General features: G+C 30.8%; 1 protein-coding gene across 2 annotated transcripts; it reads right to left on the reverse strand.

Annotated features, from left to right (window-relative positions):
• Positions 1-917: 917 nt before the first annotated feature.
• Positions 918-16,723, reverse strand: LOC107962142 (MADS-box transcription factor 6). 2 transcript variants are annotated; one of them, XM_016898388.2, is made up of 8 exons: positions 16,436-16,723; positions 13,853-13,928; positions 13,402-13,463; positions 13,190-13,289; positions 12,501-12,542; positions 12,378-12,419; positions 12,162-12,289; positions 918-1,264 (listed from the first exon to the last, which is right to left on the reverse strand). In XM_016898388.2, the coding sequence occupies exons 1-8, from the start codon at positions 16,615-16,617 to the stop codon at positions 1,174-1,176; spliced, it is 723 nt and encodes a 240-aa protein (XP_016753877.1). In that variant the 5' UTR covers positions 16,618-16,723; the 3' UTR covers positions 918-1,173. The 2 variants fall into 2 exon arrangements, with proteins under 2 accessions (XP_016753877.1, XP_016753876.1); XM_016898387.2 differs by having other exon boundaries at positions 13,853-13,931; positions 16,436-16,714.
• Between the last annotated feature and the right edge of the window lie 9,115 nt (positions 16,724-25,838).

The following is a 25,838-nucleotide window of genomic DNA, read 5'->3' on the forward strand; positions in this document are numbered from 1 at the left end:
TATTGTATCAAAAGTTTAGGGCATCAAAGCAAACATTCTCAATTTCATGGTGCAAGAGGTACAACAAAATTCATTAAAATTTTAACTTATTTTCAAAGTTTTAATTAAGAAAACTAAAATTGATCTTTCCAATGTTTGTTTAAAAAAAGCACTAAAGTGTTAGCGATTGATGCATCAACACTATAAACCTTGCCTTATAACAAAAATTAGAATCGACTATTTTTTAATACCTTTGGTCACTAATCTAGCCTTATATATATTTAGAATCCCATTAGGCTTCTTTTTTTACCCTAAATAACCACTTGCAACCTATAGTTATTATGTCTGGAGTGAAGACTAATGAGTCCAAGTATCATTATTGAGAGGTGCGTCAAGTTCACTTTGAATAGTAGTTTGCTAATGAGTATAAAGAATAGCTTCATGAATGTTTGTTGATTAAAAATCAAGATTGGTTGTGGCTAATTAGGTCTTTGGCTTGAAGGTGCAAAGTTTACTTCTAGTAACTATTGGATGAATGTTACTAGAGGACTTTTCATTATGAATTTCACTAGGTTTAATTATTTAGAAACATGTGCATTTGATGGGTCTCAGGAACAGTATGTTTTGCAAGAACACTTGCAAGTAAGGATTAGACTCAGGAGATAAGAATGGAGACTATTGTGTTTTCTGTGACAAAGGTGTGACTTGATCAAACACTAACGTCCTAGTCCTAAACTAATATTGGTTTACAAAAAAAAAACATGAATTTCAAGTAGGTTTAAAATTAATAATTTTCGCATGCACAATGTAGGTTTAGAATATTTTTTGGATTGTTTATTTTACAATTTATTCTTAAGGTTTATATATAAAAAGGATCAACCATACAACATACCAAAACTTGTTAACATACATATCAAAATATTGAAAGGATAAAAATAGATTATAAATGTTGCTCGATTAATAAATTTACTGCTAAAATATATAGTTTGCAAGGATTCTCCATTCCATGGGTTATTAATTACGTCTAGATAGTATTAATCTTTTAAAGATATATAACACCGTAATATATATATAAATATATATGTAGAAAAGGTACATATGCATCCTAATTTAATTTATAATTTTCACCAAAGATGATAAGAATTATAATGAAGAATGTCTTGCAGCTATGCAGTGGCAGTGAGTTTGAAAGGATCAAAGCCATCCTGCAGTACATTTGTTTGCACCTGATCTGTTCACCATACGATCTTCAGTTACTCTTTCTTGAGGAATAAACTGATGGTACCTGTTTTCAAGTGGAGTTATTCATCATAATATAATTTTCTCAAAGTAAACGAAACTAAAGATTTATAACATCTTTGACGACCATAATGTTGGTATGAATTGAGAAGATCTCCAAGATTGTTCCTGAAAACTCAATGAAATGGAGTCAATCTTCCCTCATTTTAGTTAGTATTAAAGTCTTTGCTTTTTGTTTCCATTTTATTTTAGGAGTAAAAATTCTTGTGTAGTTTAGCTTTTAATTTTGGTTTGTTTACATCTCATTTGGGTATTTAGGTGAGAATTTCTAGCTAAATCCTCATTAGGCTTGTCTTAGAGCTAAGAGTTAACTTAAGAGTAGTTGAAGTGGAAGAGAACTCTTGAAAAAGCTTCCCAATGAGACAGTATTCAACCTATATGGTAGCCATTCTAGCCTACACTGCACACGAATGACAGAAAATGCAATGTTTCATCTAATCATGTGATTTAACTTCTTTTAACCCTAGTTTAGGCCCATAAAACTATCTAAAAGCCAAAATTACGATGGAAGATCTTGACGGGTGCTTCCGTCCTCTATTTGGAATAAGCTTTAAAGGATCTTAACGAAGAGAATCAATGGATGTGTTGAATGAAGATTATTTTTTCAGAGTTTTTTCTTCATCCTTTCTCCTTGGTTTATCTTATCATGTTCATACTCAATTTTTATATTTATTTAGATATGTACGTTGACCTTATCAAGAACTAAATTTCTCTTTTGAGTGATATATTAAATGTTTTTAATTGAAATGTCCATTTACATTCTTTTCTATTCTTAATTGAGATTTTCGCTCTTTACTTTTATTCCTAATTTTGTAATGGACTAAAACCTAAAGGAATTAAAAAATTAAGTTAGGTTTTAGATCTAAGAATAAATAGCCTTTATTCACATTAATCTAAAATTTGATCTTAATCAATTTAATTGGCATAGAAATAAATAGCTCAATATGCAAACTAAAATAGTTCTTTAAATTCTGGATGAAAAGTTAAAAAAGCAACAATATATTAATTAGCAATCAACTTTATTAAAGTAGAATGGATAGAATAGAACAATAAGTTTTATATTGAATGGAATTGTAATTCTAGGTCTTCTTTAATGAGTGCTTTATTCTTTTTATTTGGGTTAATATTTTCATTTGATTTTGTTAATTCTATAAAACTCAGTTGATTATTAATTTGGATAGGATTAAAAGTACTAGTTGTTGACTTGAAGTAAAATTAGTAATAGTTTTTAATGGAAATTATCATAAACTATAGTACATGATATGATACATATACTTCGTATGTGAAATTTGGAATTAAGTTTTGTAGGTCATTGTCGAGGAGCCAAGTATTATCTTTTTCTTGACATTGGCACAATTACTTTTTACCAGACTCAAACTTTCTTTTTGTTTTATCTTTAGGTATTCTTATTCTCTAAATGCATAGAAGCCAAAATCCTTAGTCTTTAAATGCATAGAAGCCAAAATCCTAAACCAATTTCACTTGTTTTCGAAATTGGGAACTAGAGAACTAGAGAACTAGAGAAATGGGACACAAATGCACAAACTCTTACTACTAAGGAAAGAAATAATAGAATTCATGATCTTGCTCAAAATTTTGTCAGAGTATGTATTACCATATTCTAAAGGGGAGTTGGTGTAACAACCCGATTTTTAGTGGTACCAAAATAGTGGTTTCGAAACCCTATTTTTTGGTGATCGAGTAAGTAAATATTATTTATTCATATTTATGACTCTATTATAGAATTATATTAAATTTTGATCCAACAATTTTGTTGATTGAATGGTTATTAGGGTACATGGACTAAATCGTAAAAATAGTAAAAATTGATCGCTATTGAATTATATGAGTTAAATAACTTAATTATCACATATGCAAGGGTTATGTGCTAAATAGACCATAATGAAACATTAAGGACGGTTAGTGGTTATTTTTTACTTGTTTTATATTAAAATTAGTGAAATAATTATTAAAGGTTAAAACATAAAATATCAACATCATCTTCTTCCTTTCTTTGTTCTTAACCGAACTCACCATTGTTGAAATCTAGAAAATTCGTCCAAGCTCTTCTCCATTGCATGTAAGTGATTTTGAAATCCGTTTTTCATAAGTTTTATGTTTTTGAAATTCTTGTAGCATAATCTAGCTAACCCAAGTATTAAATTGTAAAGTTGTTAAAGTTTGTAGAAGTTACCAGTGATGAAAATTAAAGCTTTTGGTAGTGATGTGTTAGTTTATAAGTTTAGAATTGAAAAGGGGACTAAATTGTAAAGTTAAATGTTAGTTTTTATTATAGGGACTAAAATGTAAGTATGTCAAATTCAATATGGAATTTTAGTAATTATTTTTTCTAGAGGGTTATAGAAAGATGAAAATGAAAATGGATTGAAAAATGAAGCTTAAATGTGAAAGTTATAGTTGTTTTAGTTTTAGAGGCTAAATTGAATAAAATGTAAAATTTTAAGGAAATTGTATAAAATGAAATTGAAAGGTCATATGCATGTATTTGAGTGTGATAAGTTATTTGGAATTGATAATTTGAACTTAATTATCATATAGATCAAGGACTAAATCAAGTTGAGGATAATCGAGATTGAATAGTGCCTACGATTCAACTCCCTAGTTAATTGTATTAGGTAAGTTCATATGGTGTATATAAATTTTAAATTCTATTTACTTGTATTATATATGTTTATATGTTTAATCTAACTTAAGCTATTTGTAAAATGGTACAAAAGGTGAGCTTGGACCAAATTGTACAGTTTTGCGTATGTGATTATTATAACTTATATGGAATAATGAATGAATATAATATGGTTACGAAATACGTCCTGACTCATGGAAAAGCTATGGTAGAGTGAATGTTTTGAATTCTATATAAATGCTCGTTTGAACTTAGTAAATTATTAGAATATGATTGGCATGTCAATAAGGTTAGTTGTGCGCTTGTACGGATTTGCACTTTAGTGGCTCTGTTTGCACTTATGTGTCGCTATTTGCACTACAATACCTCTGTATAGCACTATAATGCCCTCTGGTGTTGTGTAGGTACCTGAGTATCTTAGTATGTATTTTCTATAGTTCATCAAGCTATTTGAATTTGAGTATAGATTATAAATGATATAATGGGATATGTTGAATATATATGAATGGATTACATTGAATATCATGTGAAATGTTGAATTATTCTGTGATTAGGTATTATGACAAACTCATTTGTCTCTTGTGAGTTATTTTGTTAGGTTATTAACATTATGTTAATTCTTTCATTGCATATTTTGATTCGAGGAAAGTTTACGTATATTTTAACCAATGAACTTAATAAGCTTACTTAAATCTTACTCTCTTTTATTTTTTGTTTTCTGTAGTTGGAATTTTGCGGAACATGTCTATTGGATCATCCCCTGATCTTACAATATTCAGCTTCTGTCTTAGTAGACTTCCAATCATTCTTGTCTTGGTTATGTGGCATGTAAATAGGTTTTGGTATGTCAAAGTGTATATATTATCCCCTGATCTTACACTATTCAGCTTCTATCTTAGTAGACTTCCAATCATTCTTGTCTTGGTTATGTGGCATGTAAATAGGTTTTGGTATGTCAAAGTGTATATATTTGTTGGTAAAGGAGAATGGTTTATATATGTATTGTTGTTTTGAATGTTTTGATGATGTGCATATAGAACTTGCAATAAAAATGTGTTTACTTATGGGTTCATGGAATTGAACCAAGAATGAAGTTGGTTTTGGATGAATTAATATGATATTTAATGTATGTATAATGGCATTGTGGTAGGCTATATTTGTGACAAATGAATGGCAAAATGTTGGAATGTTACTAAGGTTGCAGCATCCTATAGCTAGGGTCCAATGACTGGATCGGGTGACGGATGTTATAGTTCGATAAGCAGTTTAAGAGATTTCTAAAGCTATTTAAGAAACTCTTTATTAAGATTCCTTTTTCTAAGAACTTGAGTAATGCCCCATTATTATAAATTTGATTAGTTGTTTATAAAAAGAAGGTTATGTGATTAATGAGACCATGACCCTTACTAAGAAGTGTAGTACAATTATTTATAGAAAGCTTCTACTAAGTTGAAGGATTCAATTAACTTTATCGTAACTTATGTCATCGCTTATCAAACTTTTAGCAAGACACTTTGTGATTTGGTAGTTAGTACCAACTTGATGCCATTTTTTTCTTATAATATGCATGTCACATTTACGGTATACTAGGCGTATTTTGGTTACTTTTCAATTCCTAATAGAACTTTAAGCTTTTAAAGAGGTATTGTTAAATATATGTTAGCGAAAGTGGATATGCTTATATTTCCATCAAATGTCATAGTTCTAGACTTGGAGGAAGATGAAGATGTTCTACTAATTACTGGTCGTTCATTCTTTGCAATTGGAAGTGCATTCATGGATATTTAAGCATATTGATTATAATGTGAAATGTTTTTTAGTTAGTGTAATAAATAGAACTTTTTATGATTATTTTAAGGATGTTTCCTCCAATGATACTTTGAAAGCTACTTAGGTTCCTAAAGTTGGAATAATAGATTATGAGTTTAAGGAATTTATGATTACTTTAGGCTAAATTACAAAGGGTGTGAGACTCACACCAAAATTTGAATCTTTGGAATTATGTTTAGATCTTTGAAGAATATAAAGCCCACAATTGAAAAGCCATAAGTTTTGTATCTCAAGCACTTGTTATCACACTTGGTTTCCCATGAAATCTAAAAATTTGGAACAATTAGGGGTTAAATTGAAAAAAAAAACCTTAAGTTGGCAGCTTCTATTGGGAAATCATGAAAAGTTAGTAATTGAAATTGGATAAGGTTGAGATCCAAGTCTGGTTCAGCTAGATTAGAAACAGCAATTTCCTTAGTGGGAAACAAAATGATTTTGGATGAATGGTTGTTATACAGTGGAAGGTTATGCTTGAAGAGCTATAAATAGATGGGAAATAACTTCCTGGGGGGAAATTCAACTCTATTCTGTTTCATTTTCCTCTATTCTTCATTTTCTTCCTTAGGTTACTTTGAAGAAGAGATATTTATAGAAAGCTCTATATGGAGTAGAAATCAGGATGTTTGAGGCTGAAAAGTAGAAAATCCAGGAAGCTAGAGAATGGAAGCTCTGGTATTCAAAAAAGGCTAAGCTGAGAAGGGAAAAAAAACATCAGGTGAGTTTTTGTACCCAAAACAAGAATTTGCTGAGTAGGTTGTAGGATTGCATTAGTCTATAATTATCCGCCATTTTATTTCAGTATGCATGATCCCGTGATACTTTATTCAGAAAACATTTGTATTGCATATGGAATTAAGAAAGGGGATAAATGATGGGGTAGACAAATTTAAGAATGAGAAAAAGGGATTTATTCTATTAGATACTGTCATATGGTGTTGTTCGGTGCACCCTTGATGTGCGAAGCTCCTGGCCTGCAGAGGGGACGCTACTGTTTTCGAGTATCAAGGTTAGGACAGTGAATAGAGGAATGGATGGAAGACAATGAGAAAAGTAAGTAAGAAAGATCATGGCTAGGTAATGGGTCCGATTGGAGGCTATTTGCCTAACATAAGTAAGACCATAGTTGAAAGATAATATTACATTATGATAAAGATGAGTAAAACCATAGTTGAAAGATGTTATGGCATCATGATAAAAATGAGTAAGACCATTGCTGAAAGAAGCTATGGCATTAGGTGAAAGCACGCCAAAATGGCTAAATAGGACTAAAATCATAATTGAAAGACATTATGGCATCCTTTTATAGTCTGCTGGGATGGTAAACACGGGTTTATATTGTATAATGCCGTAGTTGAAGGACATTAGGGCATCATAGATAGTCTGTTAGAACACTAAACATGGTATAGTCCATCGGGACAATAAACACGAGGATCTTGAGGTGTAGGACCATAGTTAGACTATAAAAACCAATAGAGTCTGTCAAGATTTTAAACAATGGGGTGTACTATATAAGACCATGGCTCGGCAATGACAACATAGAGAGTTCATCGGGACAATAAATACAGGTGAAAAATCAAGACAGTAATTGTGGGGAATCCCACAACTAACAAAAAAGGGTTGGAAGAAAAGGTAAGTAATGGCAAACAATAGTGAGCCAGCAAATTATTGGGAAATCAGTTGAATAAGGAAAAGAATGTAGAAATGGAAATAGTGCATTAAATTAGTAATTATGGAAGCCATAAAGGTATAAGGAAGGTAACCTGACGGGAATCAGATTTGTGAACTATCGCACCAGTAGTGCTTGGTGTATAAGTAAGCTAAAGAGAGAGTAAATAGAGAACCACAATAAGGATTTGCCATTAAGAATCATTGAAAGATGTTTAGTGAAACTGGTAGGTTAGAGTCAAGATTGGTGAGCACCCCAGCAAAAAGGGATTTTGAATAAGAGGGGTCAGCTGGAGACTTAGGATAGAAAACTACTATGAGGGATGACACTAGTGACAGGTATTTCTGTTAAGACTATTCTTCTTTAAGAGGAAACTATTGATGAAGTGTTAGCCAAAAGAGTAGTTATGGGAGGATGCAGTATGAAAGAGAAATCATGAACCCAAATGGTCACTCCATGACAATTGGTTTAGTACTGAAGGTCATAATGACTCGTAACAGGAGGGCATGCTACGTTTTAGGATAATATAGCTAAAGCAGACTATAAAGAAGTGGTTCGACCACTAATTAAACTAAATAGACTTTGGTTCGTCAGAGTGACTGGGGACTACAATAAGTTATCCCGATATTTGGGAATGTCAGTAAGTCCTTTAGGATTAAGGTAAGAGGAGGATCTGCCCTCGACTAAACAGAATTGAAATGGTCGTCTAAGGGGAATATTCTAGGATCAGTAGAAGGGTAGGTTGAAAAACTACCTTGTAGGAATATGGTGAAAGGAATAACCCACAATAGGAATAAAAAGGATAAAAGAACGTAAAGTAAAGGAAGGGATAAAGTCCGTAAAGATGGCAAGACAATCAGAGGAACTGTCAAGGCTGATCGAAGGATGATAGTATGGGCAAAAGGTAATTATTTAACGACCTATCCGGCAATGGATAGGATTAGGAATAAGATAAAGTCCACTACGATGGGTTTAAGGGAAATTACCCAGAACAATTAGGAGTTTATCATATCTAGTTTTGTTTATTTAAACCTCTGTTGGATGGGGATTAATTACGTGCAAACTAGAGACTCACTAAGTTCAGTCGAACCTACAAAAGTTGGATTTGTGGTTGCAGGATTGTCGAACTGAAGAACTCGATCAGAGAATGAGCTAAACTGTGATAAGTCAAGGGGCATCAAAGGAAAGTGTCATGCACATAAGATAGGGGTTACCTTTAATAACTTCGCCAAGTGGGTGAATATATTGTAAATATTTAAACCCCTTAAAGTCCAAAGTTCAGACGGTGAACTTTATTTTTAAAATAGTGTCACTAATATAAATTTTATAAATGGGTAATACAATATGTTTGTAACTTAGCGAGATCTTAGTATGAACGATAACCCGGTTTTATTGTGACGCTACACCTGGATCTGGTGGTTGAGGTAAGTAAGGGTGTTACGCTTGCCTTCCATTTAAAGAATTTTTAATGTAATGATTCTAATTTACCAGTCATTATTTAATCTTATGATTTTTCATCTCAAGCAATTGCCTATCTAAAATTTAGGATTACAATAGAAGAACTTAAAAGATTCCTCCTAAGCTTATTTGGAACAAGATTTAAAGGATTTTAGCAAAGAGAACCAAAAGAGTAGTTAAATTGAATATTGCTTTTGCAATGTTTTTCTTCTATCTTTTCCTCCTCCTTCTTCTTCTTCTTCGTTTTTTTTTAATTATCATATTCAAATTTAAATTCAAATATTGTATTCATTTAAAGATGCTCCATCACATTATCAAGAACTAAATTATTTTTTCTAGGATTGTAATGGATATCATATTTGGTTAAACTAAAAATTGTAATTTAACCAAACCTAAATGAATTAGAAAAGAAATTTAGGATTTAGGTCTAGAATCAATAATTACCTTATGTAATCATAATTGGAGTTTGATCTTAATCAATTTAATCTAATTCATTTACTTAGGAATATAGCTCAGGGGTGAATTGAATTAACTATTTAATTGCTAGATAAAGAATCAAAGAAACAAGAATACCTTAAGGTAGATTATAAGATGAAATTATAATTCTAGGCTTTCCGTATTGAGTTTGTTATTCTTTTATTAAATGTACTAGTTGGGTTGGCAATAAAATTAATAAACTCTCCATGAAAATTATGAGAATCTATACTTACTAGTAGTATTTGACAACGATTTCTTTGCTTTTATATTGCTTGGTCTTACATGGAAATTTCTCTTAGTGTATTTTTGGGAGTTTGTTTTTGGTTGTGGTTTTCATAATCGATTGTAGCTGACTCTATCCGGTTTATTCTGATCAATTTTGACTGCTTGTATTAACCTACTAGTTTTGTCGGTTTTTAGTTTTAATCAGCTGATTATCAGAATCTCATAACCAAATTGATCGAACAGACCAGATCAGTCCAAAGCTTTTGAAATAAAAAATTAATACTTATATTTTTTAATTTAATTTATATTTTTAGTTAAATTTACTCATTAAAATTTCAAAATAAGTTAAATCATTTTTTAAATTGAAATGTTAGCATAGCTACGTGCAGCCCGTGTGTTTCATGTTGATATGTCACTATTTTTTATATATGTCACATTAACAAATAATTTAAAAATTATAATAATTAAAAAGTTCTTATATAAATAAGTAAAAAACATGAACTATTCCTAGATTACAATTTGAGTTGTCATGTATAAAAATTTAATATTTTAGTCAACATTTTTGTTAAAAAAAGAGCAATTCAACTCTTTTTAAAGGGCAAGCTACACAATTGGTCACTCAATTTTTATAAATTTTCACTTTGGGTGACAAAAAAATTGCAAATTGAGTCTGTTGCTAACAACTGTTTTCATTTTAGTCACCTAACTTCAAAATTCACCCACTGTTAATTGAATGTTATTGTAAACTCATTTTAATCACTTAACTTTAATAAGTTCTTATTTTGATTACTTATTTTATCTTTTCAGAATTAATTTTAGTTTTTTTCAGTAAAAGGTATTTTTAAGAAATTGTTTGGGTTTTTATAAAAAAAAAAACTTAAATTTTTATAGGAAAAACCATTTTATCTTTTAATTTCTTTTTACTTTTTTCCTTTTTAATAGTAAAGGAAAAAACATAGGATTTTGCATGAAATTATTTGGGTTATTATAGGGGAAAAACAACTTATCTTTTTAATTTTTTTTCCTTTTTTCTAGAACTAATTTTAATTTTTCCTAAAACTTGACATTTTACAAAAGAAAGTTATTTAAGTTTTTATAGGGAAGAGCCATTTTATCTTTTTAATTTCTTTTATTTTTGAAATTTATTAGAATTATTTTTAGGCTTTTTCAGTAAAAAGGAAAAATAAAACATGAGTTTCTTCTCGGAAAATTTGAGTTTTTATAGTGAATTGAGTTGTAGGGGAAAACTTGGATTTCAACTCCACAGTTGAATAACTTAATTTCCTATAAAAACTTAAGTTTTCTTTTGAAAAAATAAAATTAACTTTTAAAAATAAATGAATAATCAAAATGAAAACTTAATAAAGTTAGGTGACTAAAATGAGTATACAACCACATTGAATTAACAGGAGTGACGAAAATGAAAACTTATTAAAGTTAAGTGATTAAAATTGAAACTGTTGTTAATGGCATTGCTCAATTCGTATTTTTTTTTAAAATTTTGGTGCCAACAATGAAAAATTATGAAAGTTGGGTGACCAACTATATAGTTTACACCTTTTAAAAGATTGGTTGTCAAATTCAACCCACTTTAAAAGATTGAAGGTTGAATTAAACTAAAGAAAAAAAAGAGTAAAAGCCAAATAACAAATTATATAAACATTAAGAGTTAAATTTATTATTATACTTAAAAAATTCTATATATATTTTGTCAAAGGAATGGATCCCTTGACTTTTTGAAATGAACATGTTGGTTTAACATGAGACAAATGGATCCTTTTAAAAACTGGATTCATTTGTTTTTTTTTTGTTTTTATAATTAAAAGTGGGGAATGGGATTATGCTGGTAGGGATAGCAATGAAGCAGGCGAGGATGAATTTTATTAAATCCATCATTGTACGCTCTGCTTTACCACTCACCCCGTTTTATTATGGATGTATAATCTTGAAATTTACTATCATCTCTATGGATGTTGGATACATCCATCCTTACCCCCACCCCATTCTACTTCAATTTAATTTTTTCTACTTTTCTTTAATATTTTCAATATTTTTAAACTCAAGTAAATATTTAAACACAACTCTTCCAAACAAAAATTAAGCATAAAATATATGATTTTTTTTCTATATTCCGTTATTACATTTTTACCCTTTTAATAGTTTATATATATAAGGATAAAATGATAATTTCATTTGGTGGAACGGATTAGAGTAGGATAAGCAATTATCATAACCGCTCCATACACACTACCTAAAACAAAAAATCTACCTTGCCCTGCATGCATCAATTTTTCAAAAGAAAAAATCTGCTTCATTTAGAACAGATTGATTCGAAATTCATCATTAGGTTAGGATTTTGCCATCCTTACCTACCAGTGAATAAAGAATATTATCCCTAAATTAAACAAAATGGGTCAACTTATTTCAACCCGGTTGTTTTGGATACTCCATACATGATCGATTAGTTGGTGGTCCATGTATGAGCGGTTTGTTTAATTATAGGGTATTATCCTGGTAAAGTCCCAAAGTGGGAATGGGGATTGAATGTAGATGAATGGTACTTGAAGAAGAGGGAAAGCTTACCCCATATGAGTTGAGGATTGTTGCTGAGCATGATTAGCTTGTGATGGAATCATATTATATTCATTACCCATTTCTATGCTAGCATCTCTTAACCCTTGAGCTGATGGAAAACAATGCTCTAACTCTAGCTGAAAACACCATGAAGGACCAAAATAGTTATTATTCCACACACTGGTTGAATTGGATCCGAGCGAGTGTAAGAAAAAAAAAAAAAACCTGAGACTTAAGCTGCTTGTTTTCAACTTCCAGCTCACGTTCCTAAAGGTTCATACGAAAACATGAATGTTAAACCCAAGATGAGTAGGTTTCAACATGTTGGGCTAATGGGGCTGCTTTTACCTTTTTGCTCAACTCTTCCATTCGTTCCAACAACAATTGCGTCTGCATTTATATTCAAGAAATTCAGATTTCAGTATTATGGTAACTGCAAATAGGAATGTAAGAGAGCTTCATAACTACAGTTTTGTGAGGTTTTTCCTAACTCCAAGGATTTATATATATAGAAGTAATTTAACTTGGTAATTTATATCTATTTTATATCTATTTTATCGTTTTTTGAATCTAACTTATACATAAATTTAGAAACCATAAGTCAATTTGGTATTTTTTTTAGGCATCTAACTAATATTATTAAAATATATTTGCACTGACAACTAATAACATGTTAAGATGTAGTAGCCTCACATCTTAACACGTGACAAAAAAAAATATATTTTTTTTACAAATTTTAAATATTTTATATTTCATTCATGCCACGTGCTAAAATGTAAGGTTGCCATCATATTATTAGTTATTAGTGTCATATCAACATATTTTAATAATGCTAGTCGGCCACCTAAAAAAAGTATAAAGTTAATTTAGGGTTTCCAAGTTTAGATATTAGTTAGTAAAAAGAAAAAAGAAAAATCTAGATACCAAGTATAAGTTATTAAATTCAGGCACCTTCATGTATATTAACCCACAAATTATTTTACTATTTCATGCTCAATTTGAGAAATGTTACAAATGAAAAATAGTCATCAAGTTACCTTCTTCTGTCTAGCTTGTGAGAGAGCCCTGTCAAGCTGTTTCTCGATCTTATAGAGCTCTTTCACAGTAAGTGACTCAAGCTCTTCTCCAAGGAGATGCCTTTAAGTATATACAATATAAATCAACCGATAATCAGTGAGCATTTAGATATAATTATTAATATAGATATGTAAGTAATGTGAAAACCAATGCATTAATTCGTCCAAATTACCTTTGCGAATGCTGGAGAGATTCATATTTTGCCTTTAACCTCAATACCTCTTGATACAAAGTCTGTAATGTTGAACAAGAAATATATATATATTAAGAAAAATGACGTACATCGTACATAGATCACTCAGGGTAGGTCTCTTCAATTTTTTTTCAAAACAAATTTGGGTCCAAATTATGTCCAACCACGTGGATAAAGTTTAACATATATAATTTTTTCCTTTTAAAATTTTAGGTTTAACGATAATACTAGTTAAATTCTTAAGAAGAGGATTTTAGATGTAACGATAAGACACGTTACATTCTTAAAAAGAGAATGTATTTTTGAATTCTGAAGACAATATTATTAAAAAGAATAGTTATGAACCCCAAATATAAACTATAAAACGGATATAAAAGACAACAACATACGGAAATGAAAAAGAAAAGATGAAAATGTAAAAGAAATTAACCTGCGTTTCGTCCACAGGAATATCGACTGGGGAGCTGTATCGATGCTGCCAGTATTTTTCCAGGGCTGTTGGCACACTTCTAAAGAAAGAACCAGGAAGAGAGAAAAAAAAAGGGGTTAATAATTGGGATTTAATTAGTAGATATGTTATAATATAGGAATAAAAGAGAAATATTGCATGTATAAATGGTTTAATTACGATGTATAGGAAAAGTTCACTAATTAGAGTAAATTGTAGCATCTAAAACAAGTAAACATTGATAAAGGATTCGGTTGCCTTTGGTTTGTGTAATATAATATTTCAAAACGGGATTATGGTGTTTAGATTTTAATATTTCATTCATTTTGTAGTTTTACATTACGACCATTTAGTAATATAGAGAGTAATCTCATTATGACCCAATCCTCAAATAATTTTAGATTACGAGTATAATATTAAATTTTAGACCAACTTACCTTTTTTTTTATTCTAATAAATTTAGGTTTTCTTTCTTAAATAAAATTTAAACCAATTAAAAAATATATATTTTTAATAGTAAACAGGTAGATATCATATATTACAACTATAATAATTATATTTTTAATAATTTATTTATTAATATATTAATTATGATTATAACTATAATTATTATTAGTGTTGCAATCACTTTTTTTTAATTATTATAATTATCACTTATAAATTTATTTCAACACAATATATTTACTTACTAATATATAAATTGTAATAAGAAGTAGGAATCATAATAATTTATCATAACTTTATGGAAATTAAGATTACAAAATATTAAGGGAACTAGTTTAAAAAATTAAATTTTACATTAAGGATAATAGAGTAAAATATACTTCTAAGTAATCATTCGTTCCGTCAACCAAACACTTGAATCTTAAATTCTAGCCAAATGAACCAAGCAAGATAATTCTATTACAGTGGGATCTAAAATTCTATTACGAAACATAGTCTAAAATTTGATGAACCATACGCTCCTTTAATTGCCTTTCTTTTATACCATTGGGATCTAAAAATAAAATTAGGGTTTACCATAAAATTTGTTTATTTGCTAAGATTTCATATATGCTTGATTTTCAGAAATTAGTTTTGGACACTTTTTTTTTCAAGTATACATATTTAACATCTATATCTTATGCATAAACTAATATATCTACAAAAATATAGTAATTGAAAGATATAAAACACTCAAAAAAATTAAATATTTTTGAATTAGAAAGATTTGACGAATTTAATATTTTAAAATTACTTGGAAAAAAATTATAATGTTAAAAGTTAAATTTTCTAAATGAATTGAAAATAATTAATTTACATAGAAAGTAAATGTATAATATCAGGACATAATTTGTTGAAAGTATGTTTGATAAAAGATGGCAAACGAAAATTTTTAATAATTTTAAAATTTTCTTCAATGTGCCTATAGCTCAAATTTTAAACTAGCTTGTAAATGAAATACTTTAAATAGAAAAAAGGGTTAGCAAACAAACGCTATTTAATGAATTTAATATTTTTATACAGTTTAATTTTTAAATCAAAAGAAAAAACACATTCAATCATAATAAATTTAATAAGTTAAACTTATATTTTTATAAATTTTTATTAAAATAGAAAATTTAGATTTTTTTTTTAGTTTCTTTTTTCTGTGTACCTATACCTCAACTTTGAAGCTAGTTAAATGAAATGTTTCTTAATGGAAAAGGTCTTAAATTTTAAACGTTATTTAACAAATTTAATCATTTTATTAGAAATATTATTTGATTATTTTAACACAATATTTTCTTATATCTATGTATTTTTCCTTTTTAATTTTTACGAACACGAAAATTACTTAAAAATCCAAATAAATAATTTTCAGACAAGTATCGAAGCAAAAATTTAATATAAAATTTTTTTTCTGATGCAAGCACATCGATGAACAGAAATAAGAGGTTGAAGGGTCAATGCACTGACACTTATGATTACTTTAATTATTAGCAGGAAATCAGGAGAGAAATCCTCTATCTTTATGAATGAAAAAAAAAACCATGGGAACACAGAAAAAGCTAACTGTGAACTCAAAGGAGACAATGGAACTTTAGCTTAGAGAAACAAAAGTGATAGAAGATCCAAACAAAGAAAAGAGGGAAGAAGAACCAGAAGCCTAACGTTCAAGTATGGACAAGGGAAAAATGGAGGAATTTCATATATTTAGGCTTTGTTCGACAATTTGGACGACATAGATGAAAGGAAAGAAAGAAGACAAAAGTGAAAAAGTGCAAAGAAATGCATGTCGAGAAACTATTGGTTCTCACAGAAAATTTCCTCGATCATTGGAAGCCAACAACACCCTGTCCCCCCTCCCAACCCCACTCCGTCCTTGATGTCCTCTTTCTCTCTCTTCTTGTTTAGGTTTTGGTATTGAAATCAAAACCTAGGCAGTTTTCAGTTTTGGTAATTGGAAGCTGTAGGAATGGATGATGATGATGTACTGATCTTACTGCAACAACAGTAGTTGCACTCGAGTTTTGGGGGTTTGATGATCACAATTATTATGCAATAAAAAATCAATTCAAGAGAGAGAGAAAGATGGAATCTTACATATTACTGGCAAATTCAGAGAGCTTGCCTCGACTGGAAAAGATGATGAGAGCAACCTCAGCATCGCAAAGCACCGACAACTCGTAGGCCTTCTTAAGTAAACCGTTCCTTCTCTTGGAGAAGGTTACTTGGCGATTGATTTTGTTCTCTATTCTCTCCAGCACCACTTTTCCTCTCCCCATCTTTCTGCCCAATAAAGCTACCCAACGTAAGCTAATAAATAACGGCTGCTGTCAAACAACTCCCTTTTTTTTCTTTCCTTTCTTTCTTTGGTGTTAGGATTTTATATTTATTGCACCCTCAATTACAATTTTCAAATCGTTCTCAATCTTAATAATAATAATAATAATAAACAACGGTTTCAACCTTAACTCACAAGGATGGACCTAAATGGAGAAGTAGTTAAAGGTTTTATTAGATAGATGTTTAACACGAGTTTAAATTATATTACATTTATTCTTTATCCTTAATATTGTATTAAAAAAATCTTAACTCACAATGGTTGCTGTACTAAGTGGAATGGTCTAGATTTTTTTTAACTTGTAATTTAAAAAAAAAACTATTTTCTAAAGGCACATATATTGCATGTGATTTTACATGTTTAATTTTTAATTATTTTTTAAATAAATTATTCTTAATATTGTAATTATTTTTAATTTTTTAATTTAAATTGTTAAATATAATTAAAATATATTAACTTATTTAATAATTCAAATAAAATAAAAAGAAATATGTAGCAAAAAATATTATCAAGTAAAAACTAAAAATATATATTTAAATTTTTTTCAGTGATTGTAATTGTAAAAAAAAATTAGGTCAATTTTTATTTCAATTATAATTATTTTAACTAATTTTTTTTACAAAATAAATGTACATTAAATTATAATTATTTTTAAGTGTGAAATTATCATAACTTCTATTAAATTATAATGATAATTAAATGTCAACTAGTTGATCTTGTTTGGACACAAACTTAAGCTCAACAACACCATTTTCAAACAATTCCCTTACGAAGTGATGCCCGCTTTCAATATGTTTAGTCCTCGAATAATGTATTGGATCCTTGGAAATATTAATGGCACTTGTGTTATCACACAAGGCAGCAACCATATCTAACACAACACCAAATTCCTTTATCATTTGCTTCATCTATAGCAATTGAGCACAACATTTCCTTGCAGCAATGTACTCAGCTTCTATAGTAGACAGTGAGATTGGATTTTGTTTCTTATTGTACTATGACACCAAGTTCGAACTAAGATAGAAACAACCACATGATGTGCTCTTCCTATCATCAACGTGCCTTCCCCAATTAGCATCATTGTAACCAACCAGACTCATAGTGCTATCTTTTGAGAACTAAATTCCCAAATCAGTAGTTCCATAGACATATCAAATTATCCTCTTCAAAACTTTCACATGGGACTCTCTTGGACTTGCTTGGTACTAACACATACTCCCATGCTAAATGATAAATCTGGCCAACTACCAATAAGGTACAAGAGACTACCAATCATGCTTCTATCTGTGGCATACCCTATAAACACACATTCATCATACTTGGAATCAAACTTCCCTTGACGCTCTCAATCCTTCAAGATAAAATAGGTACTTCCAAATACATGGAAGCATTTCACACTTGGTTTTCTCCCTTCCACAACTTGTAAGAGGTGACTTGAGTCTTTGGCCTATCGTGCATCCTATTGATCAAATAGCTAGTTTTGCTAACAGCCTCCACCCAGAACTTGTGAGGAACACCTTTACTATTTAGCATTACTCTAGCCATTTCTTATGCCGACATGTTCTTTCTTTCTATGATTCCATTCTACTAAGGAGTCTTTAAAGGAGAAAACTCATGTTTGATCACTTCATCCTCACAATAAACAACAGAGTCTTCAATTCGTTCCATGATCACTTATTATTTTTTTGATCATTCCAATGACAACCCTTTCCATTTATCAAGGTCATGTATAGCTTCCTAAAGGCTCTAAAAGTATCATAATTGTCTCTAAGAAATCTCACCCCAAGTGGATCTCGAATAGTCTTCCACACATACTAACACATATCTCTTGCCACTAATTACTCTATCTACATAAGGCCAATGAAATTCATATGAAGCAACTCTAGTGGCTTGAATGTTTAGACTTGAGAGACTCTCTGATGTTTCTCCTTATGTCGATTACCTTTCAAGCATCATTACAGACTTTACGGACATCACCATCCAATTTAAGAATACCCACTACCAGCCTCAAACTATATCAACCTTTAAAGTCCTTTGTAATATACGTGACCAAGTTATTCATGCCACAATTCTATCTTAAAGACACTTATCTTGCTACATTTCACAGGCTGGAGCTGTAACAGCCCGTTTTCAATGAAATCAAAATAGTAGTTTTGAGACCACAAATCCGAGTCAGAAACAAAATTTATTTTAATATTATTGCATGGTCTGTATTATGATAGGAAATACGTATGAAAATTTAGATAAGAAAATTTTACCAATTTCATGTTTAATTAAGGAAAGGACCAAATTGCATAAAATGAAAAAGTTGAGTTCTAGTAGCTATACGTATCAAATAGCTATGGAATTCAAAAATTGAGGTCCTTATATGGTAATTAGACCATTAAGAAAAATTAGTAGATATTTTTGATGATTCATCCATGGAAAATTTCTGATTTTTATAAAATATATGTGCTGTAAATGTTATATGTAAAAATCGATTAGGCTTGGAATAAGTATTAAATTGCACAAATTTCATTTTTCGAGCCTAGGGACAAAATCGTCATTAATGGAAAGTATAGTGGAAAAACAGTACTTTTGCCTAATATATGAATTGAATTAAATTGAGTATGAAATAGATTAAATTGATGTTAAATTTATTTATATAGATCCAGATAAACCTAGTACGGAGTTGGATAAAGGAAAACAAGCAGTATTAGATTAGTAGACCCTTGTATACGAATGTTTATCGAGGTAAGTTCGTGTAACTTAATCGTGTTTATTTATATGCTTGAATTGACTATTGCATGTATGAATTGTGTAAATGCCATTGATGTGAAATTGAATACATGATTGATAAAGCTGGATAAATGTTAAGTCCCGTATGAATAATGAAATTCAATAGATACATGATTTCCCGTATTGATTGTGGTCCTAGATATGTTGCAGACACACTATAGCTCGGACGACCTATCCTGTTATAAGCCCTCTCAAGCATCTTGTTATATAGTTCCTGCGAGCATCCTGATCGGTAGTGATCCTGCATGTGTTGCGCACGACCGCAACTCTTTCTAAGCATCCTATTACATGATTCGATCGGTTGTGTTCCAACATTTATTGCAGACACAAACGCAGCTCTTTGTGAGCATCCTAATATAAGCTCTTACGAGCTTCCTGACATGGCTCGCTTGAACTCCCTATTATGCTATCTAGAGCTCCCTATTAATAACTCTTCGGAGTTTCCTGTTAAGCTCAATGAGCTTACTGTTCTAAACTCTTATAAGTTTCCTATTTAGCCCAGATAAGCGTCTTGTTACATGGCTCATCTGAGCATCCTGTTATATAGCTCGAGAGTGTGCTTCTTGATTATGTGCCTTAAAGGGTACCCCTGTATATGAATTGACGGATTTTTAGTTTTGTACATATTAAGTGTACTACATGAGCGTATCTATCGATATTTCAAGTAAATTCAACGGGAAGAGTTCTAACATGATTAAATTGAACTTAAAATGGTTAATTATGGAAATGCACATGTTATATGGAAGCGTGGTATGAAAAGTACATGTTTATGAGAGTTATTACATGATGAGCTCATCCTTGATTTTTAATGTTTACATGATATACATGACTAACAAGTTTCTTGAGATCATATGTGTTTAGGCAAATGGCCATAATAATTTGGATGCATGTTTGTGTACTTATTTTGAATGTACATGATTGGTAAGTTAAATTCTTGTTATACGAACTTATTAAGCATTTGAAATGCTTACTTAGTTTTCTTTTCTCTGTTTTATAGTGCTCGAAAGCTTGTAAAGGTTGGGATCGATCGGAGCATCATCACACTATCCTTCAGCACGTTTTGGTATAAATAGTAAACTTATTTTGGGTACAATGACATGTATAAGACAACTTGGCCAATGTTGGTATGTAAAAGGTTGTTTGTAATCTAGCCATTATGATGGCTAGTAATGGTATATTTAGTCAACAAATATATATGGGGTTATAATATGGAAAATATATGTGTCTTACAAAAGGTGAGTTTGAATACATATGATGACATATCAAATATAATGATAATGTTGGCTTGGTTTTAACATCTTGAATTGGTTGATATTTGTATGCTTGTTTAACACCCCTAACCCGTATCCGTCGCCAGAATAGGGCTACGATGTATTACCGATCAATTACATCATAAAACATATATTTCTCATACATGAATCCATTATCACATAAACATTAATCAAACATAATCACAGTGTCCCTTATAAGGCTCTACGAGACCTTAAAACATGCTTGGAAGAGGTTTGGGACTAAACTGATAACATTTGAAAACTTTTGGAAACTTAGAAAATTTTCATGCATACAAGGTTCACACGCCCATGTACCTCACATGGTCACCAGACACGCTAGTGCCACAAGCCATATGGAAATAGGGTATACATACCGACTTGCATCACACGACTGGAGACACGCCCGTGTGCCATGACCGTGTGAAACCTGGAAGGTATACTGACTTGGGTTACACGGCCGACCACATGCCCATGTTCCAGCTCGTGTGCCACACACGGCCAATAGACACGCCCGTGTGTTTAAGCCGTGTAACTCTCTGACTTGTTTTAACTAGGATTCAGGGGTTACACGGTCCAGTCACACATCTGTGTGCTCATCCGTGTGGCACAAAAATAGGCTTGATTTAAGCCATTATTCCCACCTATCATTCATGTACCTATAAGTATTCATTTGACATCATTTTCTCATGCAATAGGCAACCAAAAATGACATTTTATGCACATTTCATGCTATTTCAATTCCATCCATTTCACTACTCCAATTCATAACCAAAATCATGCCAAAACAATATGCCATAACCTTAACTTCTAAATGCATTTTCTCACCATCTTATTAACTATTTCATGTCTCAAACATATCAATTCATCATCTTAAAACCAATTCACAATATTCCATTTCTCAACCATGATACATCATTTATAATTAGCCAAATCAATTAACTAAATAGCCAATACATAAACCATACCAAACATGTCAAAACATAAGGCATTATATACATCACATTCACTTACCAAATTCATAAATCTAGCCAATTCAAAAGGCCAAATACACACCAACATTTACATCATATAAAAGCCAAATGTCGTGGTTATATTATAACTCAAAACATATCATCATATCACTAGACTATACAGGTCATATACCACATTTACAAAGCATTCAAAAGTACCAACAAGTAGTCAATAATGTGATGACAATTCCTGATGATCCCTGATGTATAATAGTCCGGTTTAGACCCTAGTCGGAATAGTAGTTTCGGGACCACAAATCTGAGTTAGAAAAATATTTAAATATTATTTTTTGTGTTTATAATATGTGAATTGACATGTGTGAAAATTTTGTGTGAAAATTTTATCATTTGTGTGCTTAATTTGTAAAAAGGACCTAATCATGTATATTGTAAAAGTGACCTTCTATTTGCTAAAGTGTCTATTTGATATGGCTTTATAATTGAGAGGTCCTTATATTGATATTTGACCTTGGAAGTATGAATGTACATTAGTGACCATTTATTTATATGAATGATATGTTTTAATACATGGGTAAAATGGTAAAATGCATATTAATGTTAATTAAAATAAACTAAAGGCATGAAATAAGGTTATTATGTGTTCTTATTGCCAAAAATTGTTGAACAAAAGAAAAGAAAAGAAAAGAAAAAGAACTCTAGGGTTCAGCTAAGGAAATCTATGATTAAGGTATGGTTTTGACTCGATTTTTCATAATTTCTATGTTTTTGTAATCGTTGCTTTGTATACTATCAAGCCCATGTCTCAATTTCTAATTTTTTTGATGATTTTGAGTTGATCCATTGATGAAATTATAAGCTTTGTGAAGTTAGTTGTTGGTAAATGAAAGATATGTTTTGGGTTAACATATTTTGTATTTGAATTTTTTTTGAATTTGAGTAATTTGGACTAAATTGTGAAATTTGTAAATTGAGGGACTAAAATTTGAAATAAATGAAACATATCAGCTTATATGAATACTATGAGAATTCAGCCTAACATGGGTATATGCAAAGTTTGTGTATTTTGTGATTTTTGTGATTAGGGACTAATTTGTTAAAATGTGAAAATGTAATGGCTAATTTGTAAAATGCCCTAAATGTGTGTTTGTGGATTGATTTGAATGATTTGGTGAGTAAAAGAGTTAAATTTGAATTTCTATAGATCAAGAACTAAAGAAAACAAAATTAGATCAGGGAAATTCGAAAGTCGTCAAGTAGCCGATTCTATCTATCCAAATCCGTTCGAGCTAAGTTTATATACAAATACATGTGTTTTTAATGGTTTACTTATGTTTAAATGCTATTGAGAAATGATGAATGGCTTATTGAATTGAATATGAGATATCCGAGAAAGTATCGACAAAGTTCTGACATCTGAAAAGCCACGTACGAACCATAGGAATAGTTAGGTTGCATATGTCATGACATAGGATCCGATATGTGTTATCGTGTAAGACCATGTTTGGGATGTTGGCATCGATTTATGATTTATGTGTAAGACCACGTTTGGGACGTTGGCATTGTATGAGCTTTCCAAGCTATCCGCGTATCCTTATGATTTCGAACGGTTCAACGAGCATTTCGAGAAAATAGATGACTATGTGAATTTGTTTCTGACTCAGGTACGTTTGAATTGTATACCATGTTTGAGAATGAAAGGTAAGTATATTGTACCTTGGTGAATATATGATATAAGTATGATTTGTTATGAGAATGGGTTATGATATGTATATGTGAATTATATTCAAATGAAATGTAAGAGATATATGGCTAAGTGAATGTATTTTTCCTTAAATTATATGAATGAATTGATGTTATTTGTTAAGTTTATTTGTATATGGCTTACTAAGCTTTTGAAAGTTTACTTTGTGTGTGTTTGCATTATTTTATAGATATCGTAGCTATCAGGAGCTAGGGGATCGTCGAGGATCATCATCACACTATCGAACTCTATTTTGGTACCTTTTGAAAATGTATATATTGTAGAATGGAATGTATAGGCTAGAGGATTTTGGTTATGTTTTGTGATGTGTATATTTAGCCATGTGATATGGCTTGGTTATGGATGAGATTATGAATGAATTTGGTATATACTTGTGTTCATAAATGGTATGTTTTGATGTGCTTCAATGGCATAATGAAATGGTCAATTTCGTAAGGTTTTGGTGTGTAAACAAATGAGGTGAATTGGAGTTATGAAACATATGATTTAATATGACTTTGGCTTATGATTTGATATGATTGAGTATAGATTATAAGATTAAATTTGATTGATAATAATATGGCATGAATGATGTAAGTTTTGGTATTTAAATTGGCTGAAACTATAATGCAAATGTGCTTGGTTTGATGCTTGTAGGTTTGACCCAAATTGGGTGGCAATTTTGGCTTTTCAAATAGCCTATTTTGTCCACACAGTTCAGAGACAAGGGCGTGTGTCTCAGCCATGTGCGACACACGGTCATGTTGCACGGCCGTGTATCCCCTGGGGTACCCTACGATTTTAAGTCAAACTTGAGCATGGCCAAGGCACATGGGCTTGTGGCTCGCCGTGTGACCCATGTCAATTTCGACCACGGCCAAGGCACAAGGGCATGTCTTGTGTCCGTGTGATTAAGTCAGTATGTATGCCCTGATTTGGCATAACCTAGAGACACGAGTGTGTCTAATGCCGTGTGAGGCACACGGCCTGTTCGCACAAGCCTGTGAGCTCTGTAACTTAGAAAATTTATTTAAGTTTCTAAAAAATTTTGTATGTGTTCGGTTTGGTCCCGAACTTTCTCCAAAGCATGTTTAAGGTTTCGTAAACCTTCTAAAGGGACTATTTGTGTATGAGTTGCAATGATATGATGTATAATTTATGATTTTTTAATGTTCCGATATGTCCTGTAATGCCTCTTAACCCTAGTCTGGCAATGGATACGGGTTAGGGGTGTTACATTTGGTTGGATACGGGTTTGATCAGGAAAATTTGAAAGTCGAAAGTCGTCGAGTAGTCGATTCTGTCTATCCATGTAACATCCCAAAATAGGGCCTAAATGGAACAATGGTTGCGAAACCATGAATCCGAGAGAGAAAAGTTGATTCCGATTAATTTTTATAATTTACCAAGCGATTAGATGCATGTGTTAGAGTATCGATCGAAAATTTTAAAGATAGCATGCTTAATTTGCCTACTAGGGCTTAATTACAAAAGTTGATAAATATGAGTTTCAGATGCTAAAGGATTAAATTGAAGAGTATAATTGAAGTAGAGGTCCTTAAATGTTAACAGACATAGATAAAAATAACTAAAGTTTTAATGAAAGGTATTTTAGTCATTTGATAATTAAAAGATTAAAAAAGGGAAAAAGATAGCAAAATGTGCCCATCCTTTTCATTAGGCCGAAATTTCAAGGGTTCTTCATAGGTAGGGTTTTGTCAAGCTTCCAAGCTTCATAGTAAGTGATTCCAAACCCCATTTTTAATTTTTTTTACGTTTTTTAAGTCCCGGTAACTTGATTTAGCTTATTCTAGCAATAATTTAACTTAGGGTTCATATTTGGAAAACTACCCATAGGTGAAATGTGTTTATTTTGATGTTTTATGGTAGAATATGAAGCTTGAAATTATGTTAAACGACTTGAGCTAAGTGATTTAAGCGAAAATGAGTAAAACGACATAATCGGTAAATATATCTAATGGTCATAAGTACATGTTAGAGTGGGAATTTGATGTTGCGGTGGGTAAATAAATGATCAGCATGTCATAAAACATAAGAATTAGGGATAAAGTTTCATTTCCGAGCCTTGGGGCAAAAGTGTAAATATGCAAAAGTTTAGGGGTAAAATCATAATTTTTCCAAAGTTAGAGTTAAGGACTGTTTTAATAAATGGTGAATATTGAATAAGTTAAATTTTCTATTATAGATCAAGAAGAACAAAATTTGGGGTTAGACCGAGGAAAGAAAAAGGTTGAGGACTAAATCAAAATATTTGATCGTATTTTGTATCGAGGTAAGTTTACGATAAATAAATGCAATGTTTTATTAATTATAATTAATGATGTTATTTTTCAGCATCTATATATTTATTTTGTAAATTTACTCCTTAATGATTCAAGTA

Source organism: Gossypium hirsutum, chromosome A09, assembly GCF_007990345.1.
Source record: "Gossypium hirsutum isolate 1008001.06 chromosome A09, Gossypium_hirsutum_v2.1, whole genome shotgun sequence".
NCBI lineage: Eukaryota > Viridiplantae > Streptophyta > Magnoliopsida > Malvales > Malvaceae > Gossypium > Gossypium hirsutum.